The sequence below is a fragment of the Haliotis rubra genome, unplaced genomic scaffold (assembly GCF_003918875.1).
Source record: "Haliotis rubra isolate DU_JTF1 unplaced genomic scaffold, ASM391887v1 Scf14, whole genome shotgun sequence".
In the NCBI taxonomy this organism is placed as follows: domain Eukaryota; kingdom Metazoa; phylum Mollusca; class Gastropoda; order Lepetellida; family Haliotidae; genus Haliotis; species Haliotis rubra.
This window is the reverse complement of record NW_025765336.1, coordinates 508,993-529,523: the sequence shown is the minus strand read 5'-3', so window position 1 is coordinate 529,523 and position 20,531 is coordinate 508,993. Positions and strand designations below refer to the sequence as shown.

The 20,531-nt window shown below is 39.2% G+C and overlaps 2 protein-coding genes across 2 annotated transcripts in view; one reads left to right on the top strand and one right to left on the bottom strand.

Annotated features, from left to right (window-relative positions):
- Positions 1 to 7,812, top strand: part of LOC124268686 (lipase maturation factor 2-like) — a 60,343-nt gene extending 52,531 nt beyond the window's left edge. Inside the window, 1 exon segment of the mRNA XM_046703676.1 lies at positions 1,435 to 7,812. Coding sequence (XP_046559632.1) covers positions 1,435 to 1,584 — 150 coding nt within the window. The 3' untranslated portion in view covers positions 1,585 to 7,812.
- Positions 7,813 to 8,106: 294 nt separating this feature from the next.
- Positions 8,107 to 20,531, bottom strand: part of LOC124268683 (tetratricopeptide repeat protein 17-like) — an 85,066-nt gene continuing 72,641 nt past the window's right edge. The window contains 7 exon segments of the mRNA XM_046703674.1: positions 8,107 to 10,503; positions 11,180 to 11,323; positions 12,541 to 12,660; positions 12,979 to 13,053; positions 17,115 to 17,274; positions 18,427 to 18,553; positions 19,087 to 19,303. Of these exon segments, the coding sequence (XP_046559630.1) occupies positions 10,393 to 10,503; positions 11,180 to 11,323; positions 12,541 to 12,660; positions 12,979 to 13,053; positions 17,115 to 17,274; positions 18,427 to 18,553; positions 19,087 to 19,303 (954 nt within the window). The 3' untranslated portion in view covers positions 8,107 to 10,392.

Genomic DNA, 20,531 nt, shown 5'->3' with positions numbered 1-20,531 from the left:
GCGAGAAAGGATGGAGACGGCACAGCACAGGTTAATGAATCAATAACTTTGTGGGCACTTGGGCACGTGCTTCTCGAACACCTGGCTGTCCCTTTCTTTGCAGTGTTATGTCCTATGTAATATGTTTATAATTTAGTTAACTAACCTTAAACAGAGTATGGTTGTAGAGCTGAAGGAGGACACAGAAGTCGGTCCAAAATGTCCAAAATCTTAGGTGACTCTTGTACAGCTATGTAAGGTAGACTCACTTAAAGTGTGCTTGTGTACGTGAAGAAAATTGACCAGACTAAACTGACCAATAAGAGAGCAGAGAATAGCTTGGCTTCTGAAATAAGGACAAAAGACACCCAGCACTCACTAAGTAGAACAATAGAGCTGGTTAGCCCAGGTCAAGCTTGGGGCAATCAAGCTGGACACAAGTACCATGTGTAATCTGATAAAACATACAGCCAAACTGTTTAAAGATGATACCATATTTACACAAGTACAACATAAACATATAACACTGGAACAAACAGAGCGTTAGGAGTGTGTGCCAGGGTTGACTGAAAGATGATCTAGAAATGAGTTGTGGTGCCAGGGTTGACTGAAAGATGATCTAGAAATGAGTTGTGGTGCCAGGGTTGACTGGAAGATGATCTAGAAATGAGTTGTGGTGCCAGGGTTGACTGAAAGATGATCTAGAAATGAGTTGTGGTGCCAGGGTTGACTGAAAGATGATCTAGAAATGAGTTGTGGTGCCAGGGTTGACTGAAAGATGATCTAGAAATGAGTTGTGGTGACACAACTGTTCAGTTCTGTTGATTTTGAGGGTGGAAGTGAGTGAGTGAGTGAGTGATTTTAGTTTTACACAGCTTTTAGCAATATTAAGGCGGGGCACACCAGAAATGGGTTTCACATATTGTACCCAAGTGGGGAATCGAATCCTGGTCTTCGGTGTGACAAGCGATTGTTTAACCACTAGGCTACCCCACCGCCCCGATTAATTGTTGGAAGGATGAAAAGATGGCATTAATTAGTGAAGGAATGAAAGATTCTTTAGTTTATTAATGGAAGGATGGAATGTGGGATGATTTTTTGAATTTTGAATGGAATGGAGGAGACGATGGAATGAGGCTTTAATTTATGGAGTGAGTGATGGATGTAGGGAAACGAATGAAGAATGCTTTAGTTTATGGAAGGAGTGAATAGAATAAAATAAGGAATGATGCATTTAGAAATTTACAGCAGACCACCACTTACAGTTTTCTGATCAAACTTGTTACATATTATCTCGGATAAAAGTTCATATATTCATATTGCAGCAATCTTCCTTATTAGTAACAATCATCAACTCCTCGGCAAAATACTTCATTATCTTTTTCTTAGGTACTTCTGACAAAGACAAATTCCTTACCAATACTTTCATATAAACAATCAGTTTTTGTTTTGCAGCCTGCACCCAAGGTGACCACGAAGAATTACGTCAGGGAGGCAATCACTTGGATACGGAACCTGATTGGCCAGCCAGAGGGGTTCACGTTTGTAATGTCTGTGTTCGGATCAGGTCTTGTTGTAAATGTTCTCAACTGCTACCTGTTCTAATGGTGAATAATTCTCAGTAGGGGCTGATAACCAAGTTATCACAGCCCCGACTAAGGGTACAGTGTATTTCTCATGGCAGTTTCACCTGAGTTGGAGTCAGTGTGTTGGGGCCTTGGAACTTCGTCTGTTTGATCCAAAATTGAGATTCTGGTGTTCATGGTGAATACGGATGTTGAATGTGTTTTTGGCTAACAAACTGATCCGTGCAATCCTTGTTATGGAATTGTGATGTGTAGTGAAATCCTACATCACCCCTTCTGAGATCAAACAATGTGTAAGTTAACTATTTAGTTTACAGGTTCTATCTCACAGTAGATAAGCCTAGTGGTTAAAGCTTCGCTCGTCATGTCAAAGACCCAAGTTAGGTTCCCCACGTGGGTACAATATGTGAAGCCCATTTCTGGTGTGCCCTACAGTGATATTGCTGTAATATTGCTAATAGCGGCGTAAAACCATACTCACTCACTCCCAGTAGATTGTCAGGAGAAAAATTACTTGTTGGATTTTGCGGAGTGTTAATATACAACTATGGAGAAGTAAAGGACCACCTGTATTTCATTTTGCATCATCTGTCTTTTGAGTAGTATATTCACGTTACTGTTTTGATTCAAGGAAAATCAAATGGTTAATGGAATGGTGATCAGATTGTGAAATTGATCAATGCCGATTTTTTTCAAATGAATCTAATTTGACATCGAGAAATGGTGTGTATGGTTTTACTGAAAATGAAGGGGGTGGGGTTGGGTTGTTAGACTGCATCAATCTCTTGCTACTGTGAGATAGAACTCACACCATTATAATATTTCTATGAAGTATCTTTTTCAAAAGATACCTGTTTTTGAACAGCCATATTGATAGTGACTTGTCGTGTTCTAACGACAGATGTTACATCGTCAAAGCTGATGACTTCAGAGTGCACTTATCCAGGCCATTGGATTCCTGTGTGATGCAGTAGACCGATCAGAACGGTGTCACCAGTCAGAATTTGGGTATCTTTATCTTGATGTAGAGGAAGAGTAACATAGTGTGAATTTGATAAAAATATTTTATGAAAATATTTCATACTTACAATTACTTTCTAAGTTTTAAAGCCAAATACTATTTTGAGAATGACGAGCCAAATTACACCTGTTTATTCCTGGAAATCAAACAAGAATAGGTCAATGTTCGAAAACAGGTGACGTCACTTGAATCCAGCAGTGAATATCACACCTTGGTTTTATCAAGGATGGCACTTCTATAGGTAAATAACAATTCTGTTGATGTACACACAAATTAATAGTTCATGGTCATCAATATCAGCAATGACATCCTAACCTTTGAAAATAATGTATGCAAGGATATATCAGTGCATGTTAAGTTATTGCCAATATTTTGTAACTGTGTATACTTTCAACATGTCAAACATGTTTTGCTTTTCAATATTTGCCTTGTAATAATCAAAAACATTGGGCAGAAAAAAAGGAAAGGTTTATTTCTCCGGCACTTACCCTCAACAATAACGCTGCACTTTTTATTCATGCTTCTAAGAACATTTTTGGGGTGGATTCTGTCAATTCTAGGAAATCTTTGTCCATCCTTTGATTTGCCAGAGAAACATTTCTTCTTCTTTTTTTCGACTAATAAGATCTTTAACTAATACAATTTGTAATGGAGGTAACAACCTCACATGTAATAAGATTATAAAATTGTAGAAGTTACTTGATGGTGTTGTGTTTTGGAGCCTAGGAACTGGTTTTATAGACGTGTCAAACTAAGTGGCCTTGGCTTTGGCGAATGGTGAAATATGTGTCATAAGGCCAGACCTATTTGTTTTTTGTTTTACACATTGTTTTGGTCAAAGGGCAAGATGCATGCAGTAAAATAGCTAAAGAATCATGGTTTTGGGGTATTTCTTGAAACACTCTCAAATAAAAAAGCATTTATCATCATTTACCTCCACAGGAGGTGAGATGACACAATACCTTCTAGGAAAATGCTGTCGTTTTTCATGATGTCTTTATCAAATGACATTACTCCCTGCCACTGAAACTGGTTAGCTATGCCATTTACACTCAAGACACTGGCTAATGTCATAAAAAGTTGCAAGTGTGACTTCGGATGATAAACAGAATCACGGCCTTGATAAGCCTCTGAGATGTAAACTTTCCTCGAATGGTGTTGATATATTTGATTTCAAAAGACATTTGGCCAAAAGCTCTGAGTTCAGAGAACTGAGTGATTGGTATTAGACTTTCAACAACATAATTTCTGCAGTGCTGCAACTAAAACAAACAAACAAAATTGGTTTGGCCTCATAGAAGAGAAACATGCATGAGAAATGTTATAACTATGTCATAGATGTTGATATTTTTTCTTCAGTGAATATTTTATTGCCATGATAGTGTAATCAATTTTGCTTCAATTTTGTTTTTTTATATAAAATGATGGCCTAAAAACCTTCAAATTTTCAAATCAGTTATCTTGCATGTATAACTAAATTTAGATAACCAGCAATGTACAGTTTTTCAGTGAAACTGATAGACTTCTTTATAGACTGGTATCATTGTTTATTAAAACTTTATTGAAACTTTGAAGTAGGGACATCCTCAGTTATCAAGGGCTGTTTTTGCTTTCATGCTGTTAAGATAAAACCCTCCAAACATTCATTACCATAGCTTTGTTTTGCACAGGACACAAATGCCCTGATACTAAAACCATCCATGAAATTCTGTGCCAATGGAGATGAAATTACTGGCTATGGAGGCAAATGAGTCAAGGTATTTATCCGTACAGGTGGAAATATAATTCCTTGCATCACCAAGGATGGAATAAAATCTTAAATTTTACATTTATTTTTAAATGATCATGTAGCGAGCTAACTGTCAAGGTTAGCAGCATAATCGGACAGGTTTTCAATGTTGTTGAGGGGTATGTTTGACAACCAATCTCATTTGAAATCCTTCAATGCCTGACTTTGGAAACATCCCACAGCCTTTCCAACATCACTCTGAATCCCTGATATGGTTGTGTTTACAGCAGTTTGTTGTTTTGTTGTCTTCTGCTCAACATAATCATAATAGTCTGAAACTTCTAGTGATTCAGTTTCACCGTATATGTGAAACTTGTCTCTATAAATATTGCAAAATGGAGAATGTGTTTGAAAATTCAACTGATTTTTATTTAATCTGATCTGGAAATATTCTGGTAGTTTCTGATGAAACATAAATTAACGTCTCATCTTAGTTACAATATGCTGAAAATAATCATGAAAACTGATTGCAATGTTAGCCTGAAGCCTGTGTCTTGTAGCATATCATATAGTCTAGTACCCTCGGCTTGTATGAAATATGTACTGAAGATGATGTTAAGAAATATTTGGCAAATGATGTCATTTCTATTTTTTCAAAACCCTGTTATGAAAGTGAGAATGTTGTGAAAATAAGACATAATGATTTTAAAAATTAGGCGAAAAATAATGTTGAACATTGAATGTGGTACGAACAATAATCAACTTATGTCACCATGATGGGACCGTCAGGTAGTCAAGTGGTTAAGTGTTCACTTGTCAGGTCAAAGCCCAGGTTTGTGCGTTCACGTTGGGTCGTGTCTGGATGGACCAGGGTGTGGAATCATCCAACAGATGACATCCCTATCTCATCAGCTTGCCAACAGGGTTGACCTGTTTGGTGTTTTGGCCACTCTTTACCTGGTCATGCCACAACCATGTTCATGAGTTTGAATCTCATGGTCACACTGTCAGTTTTTAGGTCTTCAGCATGTGGTATTCGATTTCTTGGTTTTCACTTACTTGGTGTATTTTCAAAGGATTATGAACACAGTTCACCCATTCATGTTAGTTCTGACATACTTTTTGAATGTTTTCACATTTGGCACACAACGAGAAATCATCAGTAACTGTATGCTCCATCCCTATGGACCCCACCTACCATTTGTTGTCCAGATATACTGAGGGAAACAAATAAGGGAACACCACTTCATGGCAGTATTCTGTTGTTTATTGTCAGATTTCCTCACGCAGTGTTAATCAAAGCTGGTGATGAAAACTGGAAAATATTTAAGGAATGATTGAATTTTCCAGTGTTCCTATATTTGTTTCTCTCAGTATATTTTTGTTCCTCTTTATGCTCAAAATATGTCTATTTTGACCAATTTTACACCTCTGTTATATGGGAGATGGGACGTCACTCGTCACATGGTCTGAAAAACTACATTTTTTCAACACTGTTACTAGGACAGCTGAGATACATAAGAATTTGTATATTTCTGTAAAATATGTTAAATGTACTTTTCCTGTTTTTCTGAATACAGTGGACATAATGATCATAATAATAATGTTGGTGAACAGAAGCCACCAGAAATGTACGATCCTTAGGCACTACAAAGTGACATGCAGAGTTACTTCCCTTACTACCAGGATCCCTTGTTTGAATCCAAATTGAGCCATTTGAGCCATGATGTCAGTGTTTACAATGGCAGGTAGGAAAGTAGTACAACCTGTATGTCTTGGGTTTTCTTCCGAAGTTAACACACAGTAATGTTAGTAAAATATTGTGACAGAAATACGATAATATTGTGTGAAATATTACCATGTTTCTAAAAAAATGAAGCTCTTTGCAGCTGTTACATAATATGTAGACTTGCGTCAGTATATTCTTGTTGTATATTTCTTTACATTGTTTTTCACATGTGAAGGTGAAATATTTTAATGGTGCTATGTTTTGATGGGATGGTGTTTCAAGTTCATTATACACTTGTTGAAGGGCAGATAACTCTCGATCTTAGTCATCATTTCTGTTTACTATTGTTGAATTGAGCAATCAGCAGCGTTTTTGTTTATTGGGACCATTATTTTGTATAAATATACTCTTGTTCTATACTCACTATTCTGTTGGGGGATTTTGTATCAAGTGTTTATTAATGTCACATTTGACTGTTCAATATTTGTAGGTCTCAACATATGATCATTCCACTGGTGGAGTTGATTTTAAGACAAATTCTCAAGGTCTTTACACAATTCTTAATTCAATTGATTGATGACATTTATTTTGATTGCACTCATTGACAATATTGCATCCACAGTTTAATTCTTGTTTTTTTTTAGTTTTGAATAGTAATCCGTACAAATACATTATAATGATTTTTATTTCCTCCAATAACTGGAGAGTGACATGTATACTGTTAACACTGTTCAGCTAGGACTGAAACACATTTTAAACATATTTACTTAAGACTTAGATGTTGTCACAGTACATTCCTAGTTTTATTTGTGTATCTAGTTATCAGAATAATCTAGTAGCTTCCTAGTGTATAACAGTTATTCCCAACGATGGTGACGGTGAAGACATCTTTGTTTCTTTTCAAATAGGCATAATATTTTAATGTTATTTTACTTGAGCTTTCTGTTGAATAGGTAGTAGTGGTTGAGTCAGACCAGAGTAGCTGCTGTAGGCATGTAGTTTCTGAAGCTGTTTGAATTGGATTTTTCCAAATTTAAAAACGTCACCTGAGATGGATGATCACTCTTACTGTCAATTCACTCTAGCGATATTTTCTAAAATTTCATCCAATATACTCCGGTGGATGAATACTATGGATTCACTTTCATGTTTCTTCTGATTTTAGAAGAATGAGTGATATTAATTCATTGGGGAAGGTATTTCACATATCAGGCTTAAGTTATAATATAGATAAATTTTATATTTGTGATCTATTTCTCATATCCCACCTGTATTTATTTAGGGCCTGGTGTCACGGAGACTGGTAGAATTCTAATGTTGTAATAGCAAATGACACAGTTTGTTATACATAAAGCTCATTATACTGTATTTCCTCTAAAAGGTGTTTAGGGTTAAATGACTTCTTCCTGGAGTGTGTTTAATTCAAAGCCACATCAGCTCTAAGCTATATTGTGACTGATTTATTGGTGGAAATAAAACATCAAAACAAAATTCAATTTATGAGTGACTTATAGGAGCTTACTCAGAACGTACAAGCTGGAGCACTTTTTTGGAGGAAGTATGGATCTTGGAGAACCTTTATTTTGATGGAATTTGGGGTTTTATCCAAGTAAATCGATATTGACATCAAAACAAGCACAAGACTTTTTCTAGTTTTTGAAATAGACTGTTGCCAAATGAATAATTGCGCCAAATTTCTTTCTTTGTATGTTGATATAATTGATGGTTACAGCTTTGCATGCAATATAATTGTTTTCTCCAATAGTTCTCCAGAATTCACATCCCTATTTTCCTGCTGTAGTATTTTTGTTGAACATGGCAATAAAGTTCTTTAACAAAAAAAATGAAAATGGTTTATTATGTGTTTATTTGGTTGCTGTTTAACGCAGCGATCGGTGTGAGACAGCTGGTTACTGGTTATCATTTTGTTATCTCCGGTGATGTAATGTGAAGGTAGTTGAAAAGCTACAACTACTACCGTGTCAGCGAAGATCTCGTTATCATCGGAGTTCTTCTAACATGAGCGATTAGAGTAATTTCCAAATAAAGAATGAAGTATATATTGAAAAACCTAAAAATTTATTTGCATTTTCTGGTTTGTGGTATAAAATACAATCATTAATCAAAATACTATCTGACATGATACGGTAAAGTCTTGTTCAAATGTCCAAAATAAAGTTCACCTTCAATGGTAGCCACTTAACATTCACACAACTGCTGGTGGGAAGCAATCAAATTGTATAGCCATTTATCTAATCGGTTAAAATTAAAGAAGATAAAACTACACACAACTATTGAATTAAAACAAGTGAAATAGTTAAAGTTCAATGCAAGATCTGACATACCACTCAACATTTACTGGCACCAACACTTTGGTTGCCAAGCAACAGCTGCTTATCATGGGTCATTAACAGCATAATCAGTCACAAAGAAGTTAAATAAAAACACAAAACTCAGGAGCTATCCTGCCTTCAATATTATGCTGTTTCATTGTTTCAAAACAAAATTAATTATTTTTTGTTCCATACCATGAGAGGTTCAGATAAAATGAATTATTTGTAGAAAACTGGACTTGAATGTTAAATAAATCCTTTGGTCAGAACTGACATTACAAAAAACTACACAACAATACAAGATGGATTTCTGCAAAAAATATTATCAGCAATACTTATCCCAGAAGGAAGTGTCACTATGCTGTGTAACAGTAATTTCATAATACTGAACTGAATTCCAATGAAATAGCACCAGATCCTGTTCCTGCTTGTATTGGCTTCAGGATTAGCTCAAAATATTAGTTCCTCCGACTGTCTGACAGGGATTGGGATCGAAACAGACGCTCTGTCCACTACACCATGGATGTGGTCCCTCGTTTAAAGGGTTAACTATCAATTATCAGTGTGATAGACATTTATTGCTAAATTCTAGAGGTGTAATGATACCGTAAGACCGCAATGCCATATCTTTCTCAATACCATGGGTGTGATACAACTTGTGTCATGATACAGTATGTTTATTTCGTAAGTTCATATCCCATTTTGCATGTGAATGGGACCAAGTATTTTGTTTCAAATTTCACACAGCAAATGTGTGATACTGTCAGGGGGGAAACATAACCTTGGGTGCACTGGACAGCTTCAGCTGTTTACAGCCAGCCAGGAAATACAAGAGAATCTGCATTAACTAGTTCCTGAACAGTTTTTGACATCGTATTCATTACATGTTTTACCTCAGTATTACAGGAATGTAACTAGGGCTGGGACGATTCCCCAATACACCGCGATACATTTAAGTTTGATACAGCTATCGTATCGTCGACTGGTGTATCGATACAAAACGATACTCAAGTTTTTTTCAAAACAGTTTTATCTTAAACATGTTAAAGTTCTTATTTCGAGAAAAATAGGCAAGTATGATCGAGTTTCGTGCTTGTTTATTACAATAGTGTTATTATTATACACAAATTCATTGAAATTAATCTTTTTAAACCTTAATACTGTGCCATTCTTTCAAGGTGTAAGTATCGTATCGTATTGCAGGTAAAATATCGCATTACGTATCGTATCGTAACATAGTGTATCGTCCCAGCCCTAAATGTAACGAATCATGAATTGTGACACAGAAGTAAAAAATCGATGTATTGTATTTTGAGCCTCGTATCGCAGATCAAACCTGTACTACAGCATCATTACACCACTTGTCAACTGCAGTGTCAGTCTGGGACTCGAACCATCATCCAATCTAGTAAACTAGTAAAAATTCTTTCACTTTTTAAAGCTTTGCTAATGGAAGTACTTCAACACTAATGTCTGCTGGAAGTTGAAGTCCAGAGACAGATTCAGGCCAGTGGACTCATCAGTTTTAGCACAGGCTAGTGTATTAATCTCCAATGGAAATCAAGATATAATTCTACATCCATTGGCTTCTCATAATTTGATAAGACCTTTCAGAAACTATATGCCTACAAACTACAAAAATAATCAAGCACTCCTCCAACAAGTTAACAGTCTGATGAAAATAGTACAACATTGGGCACTGCAAGGACACGTAAATCAACTTTCATTAATAATCATGCTGAACTGGTCCTTATTTCAATTACAATAGCAATTAAAAAATACATATTCTGGACAATTGTTTTAAGATCAGTTTAAAAATCTCTAAAAATATAATGTCAAACAAATCACTTCTAGATGGATTAAAACACAACAATCACAGAATCAAGGCTTTAAAATAAGATCAACGTAGAACTGTATAGTTAACTTGGCAAACAATTTCCATCCATTCTTCTGATTAGTAAATATAAAAACACTTCTCTAAGCTCACTGCAGACAATGACAGACTGGGACTGTGTTTATGCATAGGCTTTACATAGAATATAATTTAGTCGATCTCGGGCAGGCTGGAAGTGAGACTGTAATGCAAGAGTTGATTTGTAAAATAGCACAGCATTGTCCCATTGTTCCTGAAAGAAAGACAAGCAATGTTACATGTGGCATACATTTTAAAAATTGAACATATTTTTTTAGAAGGTTACCATGGTAATTGCAAACATATGTTGGTTTGTTGTTCAATACTGCTTCCAGCAATATTCCAGTAGTTTATAAATGATTGAATCTGGACCAGACAATCCAGTGACTGACATCATAAGCATCAAGAATGGCAAATTTGGATAAATGACCCACATCAATACAGAACCCGTGAAGATCCTGGTTAGTATTGATCTTAGTAACCCATGTTTGTCGTAAGAGGCGACTAACGGGATCGGGTGGTCAGGCTCTCTGACTTGGTTGACACATTGTATCCCAATTGTGTAGATCGATGCTCATGATGTTGATCACTGGATAATCTGGTCCAGACACAATTGTTTACAGACCGCCGCCATATAGCTGGAAAACTACACTCACTCACTCATATCATTACGGTCAGCAAGCATGACCACATGATACAGCAAGGATTGTGAGGTGTTAGTCCCCACTTAAAACAAGCATGGGTTGCTTCATTGAACTTGGATGCTTCAGAGGATGACTACTAATACTGCTTCATTGAACTTGTCATGCTGGCTCTCAAATCAACAGAATTCAGAAGATTTTGAAATATAGTCACACAGCTTTATGAGCAAAGTTTTGGGTCTAACTCACCTTTGCTGCGTACAGGTTGGCAAGAGTAAAATGTGACACAGCTAAATTATCAGATGTATCTAACGCCATGTTGGTGATGACGATAGCATCGTTCAGGTTGTCTGTCTGGTGCATGACGTTGGCCATGCTGATCAATGCTGTGTCCTGGAACAACGGACATGAGGAGTGACTGGAGGGGTGAATCCCGTAGAAGTCCATGTGTTATAAGTCAGTGATTAGGGGATAAATTCTCATTGGGAGGAGTGATAACAACCTGCATGACTGACCCTATATTACCTATGGTGTATAACAACCTGCATGACTCACCCTGTATTCCCAATGTTGTATAACTACCTGCATGACTCACTCTGTATTCCCAATGTTGTATAACAACCTGCATGACTCTCCCTGTATTCCCAAGGTGTATAACAACCTGCATGATTCACCCTATATTACCTATGTTGTATAACAACCTGCATGACTCATCCTATATTACCTATGGTGTATAACAACCTGCATGACGCACCCTATATTCCCTTTGATGTATAACAACCTGCATGACTCACCCTACATTCCCAATGGTGTATAACAACCTGCATGACTCACCCTACATTCCCAATGTTGTATAACAACCTGCATGACTCACCCTACATTCCTTATGATGTATAACAACCTGCATGACTCACCCTACATTCCCAATGGTGTATAACAACCTGCATGACTCACCCTGTATTCCCAATGTTGTATAACAACCTGCATGACTCACCCTATATTACCTATGTTGTATAACAACCTGCATGACTCATCCTATATTACCTATGTTGTATAACAACCTGCATAACTCACCCTGTATTCCCAATGGTGTATAACAACCTGCATGACTCATCCTATATTACCTATGTTGTATAACAACCTGCATGACTCACCCTATGATGTATAACAAACCTATTCCCAATGTTGTATAACAACCAGCATAACTCACCCTGTATTCCCTATGTTGTATAACAACCTGCATGACTCACCCTATATTCCCAATGGTGTATAACAACCTGCATGACTCATCCTATATTACCTATGGTGTATAACAACCTGCATGACTCACCCTATATTCCCTATGATGTATAACAACCAGCATAACTCACCCTGTATTCCCAATGGTGTATAACAACCTGCATGACTCACCCTGTATTCCCAATGTTGTATAACAACCTGCATGACACTCCCTGTATTCCCAATGTTGTATAACAACCTGCATGACTCACCCTATATTCCCAATGGTGTATAACAACCTGCATGACTCACCCTATATTCCCTATGTTGTATAACAACCTGCATGACTCACCCTATATTCCCAATGGTTTATAACAACCTGCATGACTCACCCTGTATTCTCTGGGGGCATATGTAAGTGCAAGTCTCAGACAATTGATGGCTTTTGATGCCTCTCCTTCCACTCTCCAGTAGAGAGCCGCCAAATTCGCCAACACCCACGACGTTGCATTCTACAGACCACAATAGATGGCATGATTCTTAATTTTACGTGTTCTGTAACTTAACACATTGTGTTTACCTGTACAAACATTTTTCTTGACATAATTTTCTGGAAATTTAAGACCAAACATATGGGAAGACTTGGAGATCAGATTAGCAGCTTTAGTCACAGATAGTTCCTGTTTAGCGAAAATTGAGGACATTTGGATTAGACTGTGAAGAATATTCCTGTAGAGATCAAGATTTCTGCAAGTATCAAATCTTGTGTCTTACATTCCTTTTACTCTTATCTCTCTTGATATACAGGGGACATTCCAAACTGCACTTACCTCCTTTAAAGCACGTGCTATACGAGCCCCAATCACCTGAACTGGCTCATCATCCCCGCCTAGGCTCTGTAACACCTGTATAACAGACACAATCAGTCCCTGTAACATACATACAACAGACACAATCAGTTTCCATAACACCTGAACAACAAACAATCAGTTTCTGTAACACCTGTACAAGAGACACAATCAGTCCCTGTAACACACATACAACAGTCACAATCAGTCCCTGTAACACACATACAACAGACACAATCAGTCCCTGTAACACACATACAACAGACACAATCAGTCCCTGTAACACACATACAACAGTCACAATCAGTCCCTGTAACACACATACAACAGTCACAATCAGTCCCTGTAACACACATACAACAGTCACAATCAGTCCCTGTAACACACATACAACAGTCACAATCAGTCCCTGAAACACATACAAGAGACACAATCAGTCCCTGTAAAACACATACAAGAGACACAATCAGTACCTGTAACACACATACAACAGTCACAATCAGTCCCTGTAACACACATACAACAGTCACAATCAGTCCCTGTAACACACATACAACAGACACAATCAGTCCCTGTAACACACATACAACAGTCACAATCAGTCCCTGTAACACACATACAACAGACACAATCAGTCCCTGTAACACACATACAACAGTCACAATCAGTCCCTGTAACACACATACAACAGTCACAATCAGTCCCTGTAACACACATACAACAGTCACAATCAGTCCCTGTAACACACATACAACAGTCACAATCAGTCCCTGTAACACACATACAACAGTCACAATCAGTCCCTGTAACACATACAACAGACACAATCAGTCCCTGTAACACATACAACAGACACAATCAGTCCCTGTAACACACATACAACAGTCACAATCAGTCCCTGTAACACACATACAACAGACACAATCAGTTTCCATAACTCACATACAACAGTCACAATCAGTCCCTGTAACACACATACAACAGTCACAATCAGTCCCTGTAACTCTGTACAACAGTCACAATCAGTCCCTGTAACACACATACAACAGTCACAATCAGTCCCTGTAACACACATACAACAGTCACAATCAGTCCCTGTAACACATACAACAGTCACAATCAGTCCCTGTAACACACATACAACAGACACAATCAGTCCCTGTAACACCTGAACAACAGTCATAATCAGTCCCTGTAACACACATACAACAGACACAATCAGTTTCCATAGCTCCTGTACAACAGTCATAATCAGTCCCTGTAACACACATACAACAGTCACAATCAGTCCCTGTAACACACATACAACAGACACAATCAGTCCCTGTAACACTCCTGTACAACAGTCATAATCAGTCCCTGTAACACACATACAACAGTCACAATCAGTCCCTGTAACACACATACAACAGTCACAATCAGTCCCTGTAACACATACAACAGTCACAATCAGTCCCTGTAACACACATACAACAGTCACAATCAGTCCCTGTAACACACATACAACAGTCACAATCAGTCCCTGTAACACACATACAACAGACACAATCAGTCCCTGAAACACATACAACAGACACAATCAGTCCCTGTAACACATACAACAGACACAATCAGTCCCTGTAACACACATACAACAGTCACAATCAGTCCCTGTAACACACATACAACAGACACAATCAGTCCCTGTAACACACATACAACAGTCACAATCAGTCCCTGTAACACACATACAACAGTCACAATCAGTCCCTGTAACACACATACAACAGACACAATCAGTCCCTGTAACACACATACAACAGTCACAATCAGTCCCTGTAACACACATACAACAGACACAATCAGTCCCTGTAACACACATACAACAGACACAATCAGTCCCTGTAACACACATACAACAGTCACAATCAGTCCCTGTAACACACATACAACAGACACAATCAGTCCCTGTAACACACATACAACAGTCACAATCAGTCCCTGTAACACACATACAACAGACACAATCAGTCCCTGTAACACACATACAACAGACACAATCAGTCCCTGTAACACACATACAACAGACACAATCAGTCCCTGTAACACACATACAACAGACACAATCAGTCCCTGTAACACACATACAACAGTCACAATCAGTCCCTGTAACACACATACAACAGACACAATCAGTCCCTGTAACACACATACAACAGACACAATCAGTCCCTGTAACACATACAACAGACACAATCAGTCCCTGTAACACACATACAACAGTCACAATCAGTCCCTGTAACACACATACAACAGTCACAATCAGTCCCTGTAACACACATACAACAGACACAATCAGTTGCCTGTAACACACATACAACAGACACAATCAGTCCCTGTAACACACATACAACAGTCACAATCAGTCCCTGTAACACACATACAACAGTCACAATCAGTCCCTGTAACACACATACAACAGACACAATCAGTCCCTGTAACACACATACAACAGACACAATCAGTCCCTGTAACACACATACAACAGACACAATCAGTCCCTGAAACACATACAACAGCCACAATCAGTCCCTGTAACACACATACAACAGTCACAATCAGTCCCTGTAACACACATACAACAGACACAATCAGTCCCTGTAACACACATACAACAGACACAATCAGTTTCCATAGCTCCTGAACAACAGATGCAGTCTCTGTAACATCTGTACAACAATCAATCAGTTTCTGTAACACCTGTACAACAGATGCAAACAGTCTCTGTAGCACCTGTACAACAGATGCAAACAGTCTCTGTAACACCTGTACAACAGACGCAAACAGTCTCTGTAGCACCTGTACAACAGACGCAAACAGTTTCTGTAACACCTTTACAACGAAGGCAAACAGTCTCTGAAGCACCTGTACAACAGACGCAAACAGTTTCTGTAGCACCTGTACAACAGACGCAAACAGTCTCTGTAGCACCTGTACAACGAAGGCAAACAGTCTCTGAAGCACCTGTACAACAGATGCAAACAGTTTCTGTAACACCTGTACAACGAAGGCAAACAGTCTCTGAAGCACCTGTACAACAGACGCAAACAGTTTCTGTAGCACCTGTACAACAGACGCAAACAGTCTCTGTAGCACCTGTACAACAGACAAACAGTCTCTGTAACACCTGTACAAGAGACGCAAACAGTCTCTGTAGCACCTGTACAAGAGATGCAAACAGTCTCTGTAGCACCTGTACAACAGACAAACAGTCTCTGTAGCACCTGTACAAGAGACGTAAACAGTCTCTGTAGCACCTGTACAAGAGACGCAAACAGTCTCTGTAGCACCTGTACAACAGACAAACAGTCTCTGTAGCACCTGTACAAGAGACGCAAACAGTCTCTGTAACACCTGCACAACAGACAAACAGTCTCTGTAACACCTGTACAACAGACGCAAACAGTTTCTGTAACACCTGTACAACAGACGCAAACAGTCTCTGTAGCACCTGTACAACAGACAAACAGTCTCTGTAGCACCTGTACAAGAGACAAACAGTCTCTGTAACACCTGTACAACAGACGCAAACAGTTTCTGTAACACCTGTACAAGAGACGCAAACAGTCTCTGTAGCACCTGTACAACAGACAAACAGTCTCTGTAGCACCTGTACAAGAGACAAACAGTCTCTGTAACACCTGTACAACAGACAAACAGTCTCTGTAGCACCTGTACAACAGACAAACAGTCTCTGTAACACCTGTACAACAGACAAACAGTCTCTGTAACACCTGTACAACAGACAAACAGTCTCTGTAGCACCTGTACAACAGACAAACAGTCTCTGTAACACCTGTACAACAGACAAACAGTCTCTGTAACACCTGTACAACAGACAAACAGTCTCTGTAACACCTGTACAACAGACAAACAGTCTCTGTAACACCTGTACAACAGACAAACAGTCTCTGTAACACCTGTACAACAGACAAACAGTCTCTGTAGCACCCGTACAACAGACAAACAGTCTCTGTAACACCCGTAGTACAATGAGCATGTGAAACATCTCAAGAACACACAATAAGCCTCTTAACCATCCACAATAATTTGTGTCATGACAAAATCTTCCAACTCACATCCTTGAGACCAAGCTCTCCCGAGTATTCCAAACCAGCTCGACACTTCACTCCAGGCAGGTGGTCAAAGCCAACGACACTTGATGCCATCTTCACCCCACACTCTGGCTCCTCTACGGTGTGCTTGATCACTTTGTTGAAGTCGAGGTGGTCAGACAAACTGCAACATACACCCAACATTATCATGGCTGAATCCTGCAACTACATCATGACAGCCTGTCATCAGCCATCCAGGAAGTCACTGCCAACTGAGTGAGTGAGCGAGTATGGTTTTACACCGCTTTTAGCAATATCCCAGCAAAATCATGGCGGGGGACACCAGTAATGGGCTTCACACCCATGTGGGGAATCGAACCCGGGCCTTCAGTGTGATGAGTGAACACTTAACCACTAGGCTACCCCACTGGCCCCTGTTGCCATCTGAGTCCTAGTCCATGTAACCTTCCAATCCTCATGTAAGTTTGCTGATTCAACAAGAAAGTGGAAATCGAGACATTTTTGGTTTGGTACAATATTCCAGGTGTATCTGAGCAGGCAGCAAATAATCCGATCTACACCAGACAAATATGTGATGTACATTATGTTTGTTGGTTTATTGTTTAACACCACACTCGGCAGTCTTCCAGCTATATGATGGCGGACTGTAAATAATCGAGTCTGGACCACACAATCCAGTGGTTGACATCACGAGCATCGATCTATGCAAGATTTATATTATTAGTACTGACTGACTGAGTTTAGTTTTACGCCGCTTTTAGCAATATTCCAGCAATATCACGGCGGGGGACACCAGAAATGGGCTTAACACATTGTGCCCATGTGGGGAATCGAACCCGGGTCTTCGGCGTGACGAGCCAACGCTTTAACCACTAGGCTACCCCACCGCCCCCTATATTATTAGTAACATTTCCCCCTTCTAGGCATGGTGTCAAGCATTCAACCATGTCACAGAATCTGACCACCAAATCTATTTCTAGCTTCTAAGAACTATTGAGCAACAGTTCCTACCACTCCTTTTCTCCTCCCGGCGTTAAAGCTACCGGAGGAACTTCTATCCTGGTGAGGCAGGGCATCCTCAAAAGCCCTGTTCCACTTAACACCAATCTACAATCTGTTGCTGTCCGCATGACTCTGAACATAGGGTTTACACTATGTTCACTCTATCTTCCTCCTTCCTCAACTATCCTACTCTTAACCAGAATCCCGAAAGGTCTATCACTTGTATTTTAGTGAGGGAGAGAGAGTATTGCATTACAGTCCACAGCTCTTATAAATAAACAATTACAGGAGAGGGCATACAAGCCTGACTCACTCGATTCCCTTGGCTGTGACGGACAACCATGTTGACGTAAACATCCGGAAGTCCACCTCCTTCACAGACGAACACATCACAGGATCAAAGTCAACGTCATATCCACTCTTGACATGGATGGAGGTATCTGAAGAAGAGATCAACCATACTCAATACAAACAGCGTCTAGGTCTGTAAATAATCAAGTCTGGACCAGACAATCCAGTGATCAACATCATAACTGACTGACTGAGTTTGGTTTTACACCGCTTTTAGCAATATTCCAGCAACATCACGGCGGGGCACACCAGAAATGGGCTTCACACATTGTACCCATGTTGGGATTCGAACCTGGGTGTTCGGCGTGACGAGCCAACGCTTTAACCACTAGGCTACCCCACTGCCCGATCAACATCATAAGCATCGCTCTACACAAATGGGATACAATGACATGTGTCAACCAAGTCACCGAGCCTGACTACCCGATCCCGTTAGTCACCCCTTATGACAAGCATGGGTTCTTCACTCCGATCTTCATGGGTCACTCTCTTCTGAAACTTCAAACATGACACAAAACTATTTTAAGTGTGTAAGAGTAATTTACATGATTTTCAATCTGTTTGTAGCAAATTCATGAGGACATAAGCTATATCAACTCATTACCAACAAGTATTTCCTCACCTGGCAGTTCAACATCAGGTAGAGGAAGACAGTCGTCCGTCATCTGAGATCCAAGTGGATGACCTGGGGGGGCTGGCAAATCCTTAACACCGTCATCCTCAGAGCTGGAGCCCAGGAGAGCATCCTCGAGCTGCTGGCAGGACTTAAGGTGTTTGTCGATGAGCCTCTCCAAAGCCTCCACGTCCTGCTCCAACTTCACTGTGTCCACCTCCAGTATCTACAGAATATTAAGTAAGTGAGTGAGTCTAGTTTTACGCCCCTTTTAGCAATATTCCAGCAATATCACGGCTGGGGACCCAGAAACAGGCTTCACACATTGTGCCCATGTGGGGAATTGAACCTTGGTCTTCGGCATAACGGCTTTAACCACTAGGCTACCCCACAGCCTCCTACAGAACATTAAGATTACATATTGCATCCAAACATGTTGAACAAACTGCATTATACATGTTATTTATGATCAAAAAGTGTACTGTTAATCAACAGATGGTTTACTAACCTAACTGATACAGTCAGTAATCTCTGACTGACAACATAATGAGATATTTGTATGTAAATATAAGTCCTATAAGTGTAGATTTCTTCACTATATGATTTACACATGAAAATGAAAATTATCACTAGTCCATAACATGCTATTTGCAGTGTATGAAATAAAACCCGTCCGACCGACCGAGACGGTCTAGATTTCTGACGGATGGTCTAAATTTACAGCTAGCCAGCCCGATGGTCTGTTTAATTTTTTAGATGTTCCATACATCTGAGTAAATTCACCATATTTGGTCTGGTTAAATCCATTTTGGGCTGGTAACATTTTGAAGTAGCCAGCCCTGATGTCTGGCTGGATTTTGGGCTTATTTCATACACTGCTATTTGATTGGTCATTTAACCAATCACTCAGCAGTATTTCAACATGAGAAGCCTGTACAATCAGACCAGTGGTTGATACTGAGAGCAACAGTGTTACCATCAGGGTACAATGCTATCCAGTAAGCCACTGATTCTACTAGGTCACCTTACAAGCAGACATAGCAGTGGAGTTGCAAGCCACAAATCACCTACAGTAATCACTTATTCCAGCTTGCAACTGAAGCCCAAAATGGTGGCGTGATTACTTGCCTTGACCTAATGAAGGATGTAATAAAAGTGTCTTGATGACGAGCTGATGAAAGTATGAAAATTGATGAATACTTTGAAGATATTGAGCAGAGGATGCTGGGATGCCAGCTTCCTTTGCCCATTTCCCAGCTGATCCAGTAAAGAATTACATTCTCCGCTGTTAAACTAAACAGTTAAACGCTATTTTAGTTAGAGAACGAAGCGACCTCAGCCAGCGATTAGCACTTAACTGAGGCAAATTACTGTACATCGCTTCTAAGCGAACAGCTGTTTTCACTGGATCTTAATTCTAAACCAGATTTCCCAGAGAACATTACTGTCCTCAC